This window comes from Xyrauchen texanus, chromosome 21 (genome assembly GCF_025860055.1).
Source record: "Xyrauchen texanus isolate HMW12.3.18 chromosome 21, RBS_HiC_50CHRs, whole genome shotgun sequence".
NCBI lineage: Eukaryota > Metazoa > Chordata > Actinopteri > Cypriniformes > Catostomidae > Xyrauchen > Xyrauchen texanus.
In genome coordinates, this window is record NC_068296.1 from 29,608,259 (window position 1) to 29,617,055 (window position 8,797).

The window sequence follows — 8,797 nt, forward strand, 5'->3', positions numbered from 1 at the left end:
CCTGAAAAACCAGAACTAAGTTTATTTTAAGATCATCTTAGTCACGGAAGAAAGTGAAACTATAATTAGGTAACTGCACACAATCCATGTGTGATTCATTAGATGAAACATGAATGGCTAAATGAGCAGCAGTAACATGCAGAAATATGTTCTGCTGACAGATGCATGCGATTAAACACAAACTCTTATAAGGCTGTTCTTTTATTCAGGCATCAGAATGAACACAATTTGTACAAAAATACTTTCCTGGCAATGCACCCGATACGAGCATTGCACAAATGTTACAGTGAGATGCACATTTCAAGTTTCCTGCAAAATAGCACATTTAAAACATAAAACAAAGAATATTCCATGAACCAGGGAATATTTGAAAGGTACAAAATATAAGAAACAGCAGTTATTACAGATTTAATAACAGCTCAGAAGCATTTGCAGAGTTTTTGCATAAATGTGATGTCATGTGGCCCAGCCACCATTAAACCATGAAATAAATACAGATCCATTGAAAAAGTCTGATCACAATTGATCCTTCTCATTAACAAACAAGTATTGACATTTGGATCAATCTCTACCATTAGATGTCTTTTTGTACAGAACAATTAACAAACAGTAAAAGAATAGCGATGCTTTTATTACAAAAATATCTACAGCAGTCCAGATGGCAGTGTTGCGAGCACTTTGCTCCAGTGTATGTGATCTGCATTTGTTTGTGGTCCCGATGGGTGTGCATGAGCTGCAGGACACAAAACAACATACCAAATGAGCAGTCAATTAACAGACACTATTGTCCAAAACACTTATTACAGGTTCAGTCCCCAAGCGATAGTCAACATTTGCAAAACATTTTACTTCTGTAATGCGATGCATTTCCTAGTGAAATGGGATATATCATTAGAAAAAATATAAGACGGGACTTCATTTTTTCAATCAGGAATTAATTGGACAGTTAAAAGTGGGTGTTCCATACAAGAATGGAGTCAAAGCCGAACGTGAGTTTGCAGTGGATTGTGAATGACTACTCCACTCATGAAACACCACCAACACCTTTTTGACTGGGACGTGGAGGCTGAAGGTCAAGTTCACCCTTCAGTGTACCTCCACCTATTTCAATGGTAATGCTTCTTTTTCAAATCTATCATTATTTGCTTTATTAGAGTAAAAAAACACAGTACTAAATTTAGGGGTGGGTAAAAATATCTATTTTCCAAAGCATCACGATCTTCATTTGAATAATCTCGATAACGATACTTAAATGCCAGGATTGATCTTTTACTCTATGTGCAGCCCTCTGCAATAAATGAAGAGGAAATCACTCGCATTTGCAACCAAATCTCACGCTATGTGACAAAAAAATTTAAATTTGTTAAATGTTTAGATTTCACTCAACAGTAATTTTTAGGGGTGGAGTACTCAACAGCGAGATCCTTTCACTGTGTGTTGAGAGTAAAAGTTGTTCTGTATTATGTGTGTCCAAAGGTGAGTTCCACACGACCCATTTGTCATTGAATAATGTCTCATTTGTTACGCTTTCTGTTCTCTACAGTCAGCTGTTGATAAAAAAAAATAAATAAACATTTAACTCAAATCATATATGGTACAGATAAATCAATGCCATTTGAGTCTCTCGTTAACATGCGCTCATTTATATGCGCTTTTTAAAGAAATGCAATTTTTCTTAAAGAGACAGTACCGGTTTTAGTGCATGTTCAACAAATTAATGTAAATACTTGTAAATAGTAAAAATGATGCAAATAAACATGTCACAAAAATAATATTACATATATTATCATATTCGTTGATTGTATACGTGGATTTGTTCATTTTTAAAAAGCCAAAATGTGACCAAATGATGAAAAACTAATAACATATAATAAGACAAATTAACAGCGTTAGCTGGGAGATCATATCTTTCAAATGTAAGCAAAAGGGACATTATAACTGAAATACACTCGTATGAATCGATATCGAATCAGAAACTAATCGAGAGCTTGTGAATCGGAATCAAATTGGGAAACTTAATTTTAAAATTTAAAATTAACTATTGCCTAGATTTTAGAGTACAGTAGCCTAAAACAATTCCTAAATAGCTATCTGGATTTTATGTTGACTTTAATGCATGTTCCTAGTTTTATTGTGAACGTTTCATCAATAAACATTAATCAAGCATAACTTGCTCCGCCTCTGAAACAACATTCCTTTTTATCTGATGTCACCAATCCTTATTTTATCCCCAGATGTAAGTGACATTCAACCGTGTCAAAGTGAGTGACAGTAATGCTAATGCTAATGCTAATATCATGCAGTGTAAAGGTGTCACCTGTTTATCCTTGAACGCTCTCTGGTGTGCCATTCCCATAGCCACCTTTAGATTTCATCTGTGTTTGAACGGAGTCCACCTACAAAACACCAAAATAAACACTACGTTAAGAGGAAATCATTTCAGTAAAATTTTAAATAATAGATCATACATTTCCTTCAACAGACAAACGAGATTGAAGCTGGTTAAAAGCTGACAATTTCACAATGATTCTAATTTGAAGTGTTTGGTTAGGTGTGACCTATCAACAAACTACTTTATTTGTTAGTCAAATGTTTCCTTTTCTAAAAGCAAATAGAATGTGAGGTCAGGTGATTCTACACACAAACATTGAGGTCATTATCATGTAAATGATGCATGTCTCTCATTTGCATAATACATCATATCTGCTGTTATGATATGAAGTATATGTGAGGAGTAATGACACTCACAGAACCCAGCCCCGAACCCATATCTCCAGAACCCACGTGAGTCATGTGAACAAAGTTTGTTGGTTCTCCAATCATAGTGCGATCTATTCTCCGCCTCCGCTTCTGCAATTCACACACAAGAAATAATACACTAAAGAATGAGTGCAGAACATTGAAACAGTTTTAGATGCAGCACATTCAGACTCTAAGCAATGTTTCATTCATTAACTGCTCAAAAATCACAACTGAGACTACCTGTAAAGTTTAAGGGACCCATATTGCTGACATAGCAATGACAAAACTGCATGTTTAACGTGTTTGTGACTCACAGGTTGCGGCTGCTCGGCGACACAGCAGCTGAAACAAACCCAGAACTCGGTCATGTTCCTCCTGCAGCACTTCCTGCGTCTCACTCTCTTTTCTCTCTTCCTGTATGTCTTTCACTTGTCTCTTCCTGCACAATGGCCACACGCGTCTTCCGGAAACTGATTTCAGCGACTGAACGCGCACTGGTCATGCGTCCACTGTTGCTGATGAGGGTCACAGGCTCCTCCTGAAAGATCAAACACAGAAATGCAACAACATCAGCATCATCACCACACAATGAACATCTGCACACTGATTATATAACAATACACACATTACACGCACTGTGGTTTTGTGTGCCATTTCCTCTGTAGCACAAACACACCTTTTCCACCACACCAGTGTATGTTTGTACTACTGAATTAATAATTAACAAAAAAACATGTTAATAAATAAATCTAAATAAGTGTCAGAAAATAAGAAGGGCTTGAAACAAAACAAATAAAAAAATAAAAAATCTAAATATGGGGGGTACAAATAAATGTAATTATATAATGTAGAATGCATTTCAATGCACTTATTCAGAGTATTTCACAATAAAAGAATGAGACAAAACATATTTTATATGGTTAAAAATATGTCCTCTTAAAAGTTCAAGAGTACCCTTGAAAGAAAAAAAAAAAGGTGCAGTATAGACAGGCAGTTGCATTACTCTCAGGAGTAATACAGAATATACTTCCTGCCTCAACCATAATTTCACTAAAAGGAACATAAAAGTACAGACAATTATTTGATTTTATCATTATCAAATCATGATCCGAGCTTTACATGATTTAATCAGAGTTGGTGGAAGAATGTAAATCCAGCCGTTTAGAGGAGTTCAACATTAAAAGTTGTTACACATGACAAAAGCTGTTGAAATATGGTAAATATATATTTACATTTAATATGAAATACTAAACAGAGAAACGCGCAGCAGGAAACCTCAGCCACACATTAGCATGCTAACACTCAAATAAGCTCTCATGTAGAACAGTTTGAGAAATAAAAACAAACCTTGAGCTGAAACAAACACTATTTGATCATAACAGGTTAGGTTTATAAGAAAAAAAGCTTCTGTTGCCTTACAGTTTACAATAAAAGGGAAGATGCGATGTCCTACCTCGAGCACTTCCTTAAAGTGTCTGTCTGTCAGAGAGCTGGTGGAAGCTCCGCCCACTTCCGCCGCACTCCAGCGAAATTACTCCTGGGAAATGTAGTATGCATTTATGTAGTTCCCACAACTGACACGCACCCAAAGATTATGTAACGAGTGAAACTCCCGTGATGTTCACTTCAAAACAGATAAAAAGAGAATTATTAAAGACAAATAAACATGCGAAGATGTTTTGAATGTCTTAGGAAAGATTGCTCCACCAGGGGGCGACGATATAATGTATCATGACAGTCATATATTCCATCCATCCATCCATCCATCCATCCATCGTCAACCGCTTATCCTGTGTACAGGGTCGCGGGGGGCTGGAGCCTATCCCAGCTAACATTGGGCGAAAGGCGGGGGACACCCTGGACAGGTCGCCAGTCAGTCATATATTCATAATTTTTATTTTAGAACTTCAAAATTCAGTCTGACATTCCTTCAGAAACTGTCTGATATGAATGTGCAAATTCCCAAATGCCATATCTGTACATGTAAAATATGTGCTGTTTATTTACGAACTTTATTAAACAATTACATTTTGCAGAAGGGAAAGATGACATTAAGCCTAAATTACATATAATAGTTTAGATGTTAATAAATATACAATGGCATATAATTAGAAATGTATCTGGATATTTCGATTGCTTTAATAGTTTATCTGTGCATGTTAAAGAACCGCTGGTTTCCTCAGACATGGAATAAATGTGTGGATTGTGGATTTGCAGTAACTGAATCCATGTAAGGAATAAACGGATCACAGGAATACTGTGAAGACATCCAGAACATTTAGTCATCACGTCCCACACGATCTGACAAAACATCTCTTTCTGCCCCTCTTAGAGTCAAGTGTAAGATAGACAAGACAAAGGAAAAGTGCGGAGGAAAATATCCTAAAAATATAACAATAATTAGAAAAGGAAAACGAAAGCTTCCTCACAGACTCCCAAATTAGAGAGTTTGAAATGTGGAACCTGTAATTTGACTGAGGAACTAAATCTAACCACAAATAACACATGTGACATTATAACCACAGTGAAAACCCAAACAACTGCCACAACACAAATGTAACAAATAAAGAAACGAATTAATTAAATCAGGTATCAGTAAATTAATATGTGCTTTTGTTTAGAGAGCCCTGGGGTACGTATGTTTTATGTTTTTTGTTCAGCTCTGGCCAGTGACGCTTTTGGGATGATTTTTGCTCAAACACTCATGAACTGAACACAAACCGGTCTGTGACTCTATCACACTTTATAGCCTAGGATTTATCTGAGACATTTTCTATTGTAAAGAAAAGCTTTTTTTTAAAGAGAATTCAAGAAACTGCAAAACTACATTATATTATATATTATGTATATATTATAGCAACATTTAAGTGCTTATAATATATATATAATAGTATATACAATATATTATTTACATTACAGAAATTAAAAACATTAATAGCTTTCACAGATTTTCAATAGGCCTATACATGCATAGATCACCCATAATTGAAACAAGGTTAGCTGTAATAAAATGTATACTTGTGTATTCATTATTCAGCTAAAAGTAGAACAAGATTAATCAAATAAAACTATATGACTCTTCATAACTTATAAACGCCAGAATAATATTCTCAAATTTCAGCATGAATCATATACTACCAAAGTATGCCAAATGTGGCCATCTTCCACCCACACTGGGCGCGGCATAGGCTGTGACGATCATGCTCTCTGATTGGCTGACAATTGTTTCCGCTGGCTTGCTGTGTTTATATAGCCAATCAGAGCGCAGCTCTCGGTAGTGTCTGAGCGGCAGTGAGCTAACGAGTTTCTCTTGGTGGAAGATCGCGAGGCAGCGCCATCACCTAACTGTATTTCAGCGCCATGGAGGAGTCGAGTAGTTGACATTTCCTTTCACCTTCTCTTTTCACGCTTTCCTTCGTACGGTCATCGATCCGTTACCGGTGTTAGCCACTTTTATCCAGATTTGACGCGTCTCTTCCAGTTTGAAGATGAAGATCATCATCGGCATCGGCGGGTGAGGAAAGAGCGCGTGCTCAGTCCAGGCCGCGTGTTGCGCGCGTGCCACTTTCATTCAATATAAAAATAGCCATTAACAATAATTAAAAACTACAGTGACAAAATGGAAACAAATGTATCATGGACTAAACTGGTTATATTTGAAAAAATTTGTTGGGTTGAAAATAATGTGTTAATCTGAGGAAATGTGGAAACGTGATGCCCTTGCATGCTACTACTTTGTCACGGTGATGAACGGCATTCATGACGTGCCATGGTGTTTACATGATACTTAAATGGTACATGGGAAATACCAATGTGCATTCCCAAAGACATGGTGGTACCATTGGCATGGCACTATTTGCTCCTTGTTACTTTTGTTGTTGTGAAGTGTGTGTGATTTGAATATGTTTTTGCCCCACAGGGTCACAAACGGAGGTAAAACAACACTGACTGATAGACTGATCAAGACTCTGCCCAACTGCTGTGTGGTCCATCAGGATGACTTCTTTAAGGTCAGTAGATGCAGAGAATGCACACATCTGAGCTGTAGGTTATACATTAATGATATAGATTGATAATTTAAGTCACTTGTGATGGATGAGCTGGTTCTAGTCTAGTTGTAAAGGACAGTTCTAGTCATGAGTGTCTGGAGGGATCTCCATCGGCTTGTGCTGGTCAGAATATTCTGGAGTGCATCTCATTGATGTATGTTTCAGCCCCAAGATGAGATTGCTGTTGGTGAAGATGGCTTTAAGCAGTATGATGGTAAGCTGGGCTCTTATCGAAGGGTTGCTGTGTGTGTGTGTGTGTGTATTAAAGCAAGGTGCCTTAATAAATAACATTTTGCATGTTTATTTAACAAAGACACCTGGTGGTCTGCGACAAGCTGCCTCTAGTGCTCACTTGTTGCATTTACATGTTTGATTCCACAGTCATCTCCGCCCTGGACATGGACGCGATGATGAACACCATCCATGCCTGGGAGCAGAACCCCGTCAAGTTTGAAAGATCTCACGGCGTCAACAACACCCTGGACTCTGAAATCGTTCCACGCGAGCAGGATGAAGAGGAAGGTGTTCATATCCTGATTGTGGAAGGTTTCCTGCTGTACACCTACGGGTGAGACACCACATTTATACTCTACATGGCAAGAGTGGATAGCAAGAGCAAAATCTTATCAGTTATCATCTGTTCGAAATGGCACGTGCTTACCTGTGACCTCACATGAGATGATTTCCATTTTAATAACACTTAATTGTGAAGTTGTAAATGAATAGGCCCAATTGTGTTTCAACAGACCTTTGATCGATGTGTTCAACCAACGATACTTTATTTCCATTCCATACGAAGAATGCAAAAAGAGGAGGAGGTGAGTATCTGATCATTTAAACTGAAGTCAAAGAGCTAATGTGCTTTGAAACACCTGATCTCTGTGTTTATGTGTATGTATTTCAGTTCAAGGAACTATGCAGTGCCAGACCCACCCGGTCTGTTTGACGGCCATGTCTGGCCCATGTATGTGAAGCACACACAAATTATGCAGGACTCAGGGGTTGATGTTGGTAAGTGTTTGTGCGGTTGTGTTATTTCTGATGCATTGAAACTTTAGACATTGACGGTTTGTGTGTGTGTGTCTATTACAGTGCAGCTAGATGGAACCATGTCTAAGGAACATCTGTACAACTGTGTGTACGGGAACATTCTCAACGGCGTCCAAAACAATCTGCCTTGAACAAAGGTGTGATGCCTGAGGTCTAATGTGCAGGAATGAGTATTGTTGTTCTTCATTTGGTGTTCGTTAACTGATGTTTGTTTGTCTCTGTAGATCTGTTGATCGGCTTGAACGTTGTAGCACTGCAGGAGGAAAGCTGCTTTGATTCCTGCATGCAGCAGCAGTTGTGTGTACTCCAGCCTAGACAGCGTGTGCATCGCTGTTATGGTTTTATATCTGTTTTTATATCCTCCTGTATTTATTGTTTTTAAAGCACTTATATTGCTACTCGTCTGTATCAACATCAGGATTGAGAATTTTCTGAGGATGTTGCAGCTACAAGCCAATAAAATGAAGCTCCTGCTACAAGCCAATAAAATGAAGCTCCTGCAAAGCCTTCGATCTTGTTGATTGTTTTATTGAACATGATGCATGAAATGAAGACTGCTGGTTAAAAGAATAGTTCTCAAAAAATGAGAATTGTTGATCCTGACTAAATTCCCTAGAAGAAATAAAGATGTTTTGCAGAAGCGTCACATTTTACCCCCCATATAAATGAAAACATTCAGTGATTAAGGCCTATCAAGCTTCAAATAGTATCATGATAGTCGTCCATATGATACCAAGTCATACAATTTGTGTGTGGAGCCGACCCAAATTTATTCACTGAAACCCTTCATCTCTGCTGAAACTCTTAAATCTCATTTGTGCATGTACTTAAGGATTAGTTTTGAAATTAATGACACTAAATTTATTTTTGCTTGTCACGTGACCAATTGTGTCAAGCCAGGTGTGGAAGTGTGACTGAGATTTGAGAACATTTGTGGAACTTTGGTGTTTCTGTTC

At 37.6% G+C, this 8,797-nt stretch overlaps 2 protein-coding genes across 4 annotated transcripts; one reads left to right on the forward strand and one right to left on the reverse strand.

Annotated features, from left to right (window-relative positions):
• Positions 1–183: 183 nt before the first annotated feature.
• Positions 184–4,259, reverse strand: LOC127661801 (CDC42 small effector protein 2-like). 3 transcript variants are annotated; one of them, XM_052152697.1, is made up of 5 exons: positions 4,196–4,259; positions 3,057–3,280; positions 2,749–2,850; positions 2,318–2,396; positions 184–733 (listed from the first exon to the last, which is right to left on the reverse strand). In XM_052152697.1, the coding sequence occupies exons 2-4, from the start codon at positions 3,108–3,110 to the stop codon at positions 2,322–2,324; spliced, it is 231 nt and encodes a 76-aa protein (XP_052008657.1). In that variant the 5' UTR covers positions 3,111–3,280; positions 4,196–4,259; the 3' UTR covers positions 184–733; positions 2,318–2,321. The 3 variants fall into 3 exon arrangements, with proteins under 3 accessions (XP_052008657.1, XP_052008658.1, XP_052008659.1); XM_052152698.1 differs by having other exon boundaries at positions 4,162–4,227; XM_052152699.1 differs by lacking the exon at positions 4,196–4,259 and adding an exon at positions 4,090–4,190.
• Positions 4,260–6,021: 1,762 nt separating this feature from the next.
• Positions 6,022–8,350, forward strand: LOC127661529 (nicotinamide riboside kinase 2-like). The gene is made up of 8 exons (XM_052152271.1): positions 6,022–6,256; positions 6,662–6,752; positions 6,957–7,005; positions 7,173–7,359; positions 7,538–7,609; positions 7,696–7,802; positions 7,884–7,978; positions 8,066–8,350. The coding sequence occupies exons 1-7, from the start codon at positions 6,231–6,233 to the stop codon at positions 7,970–7,972; spliced, it is 621 nt and encodes a 206-aa protein (XP_052008231.1). The 5' UTR covers positions 6,022–6,230; the 3' UTR covers positions 7,973–7,978; positions 8,066–8,350.
• The last annotated feature ends 447 nt before the right edge of the window (positions 8,351–8,797 follow it).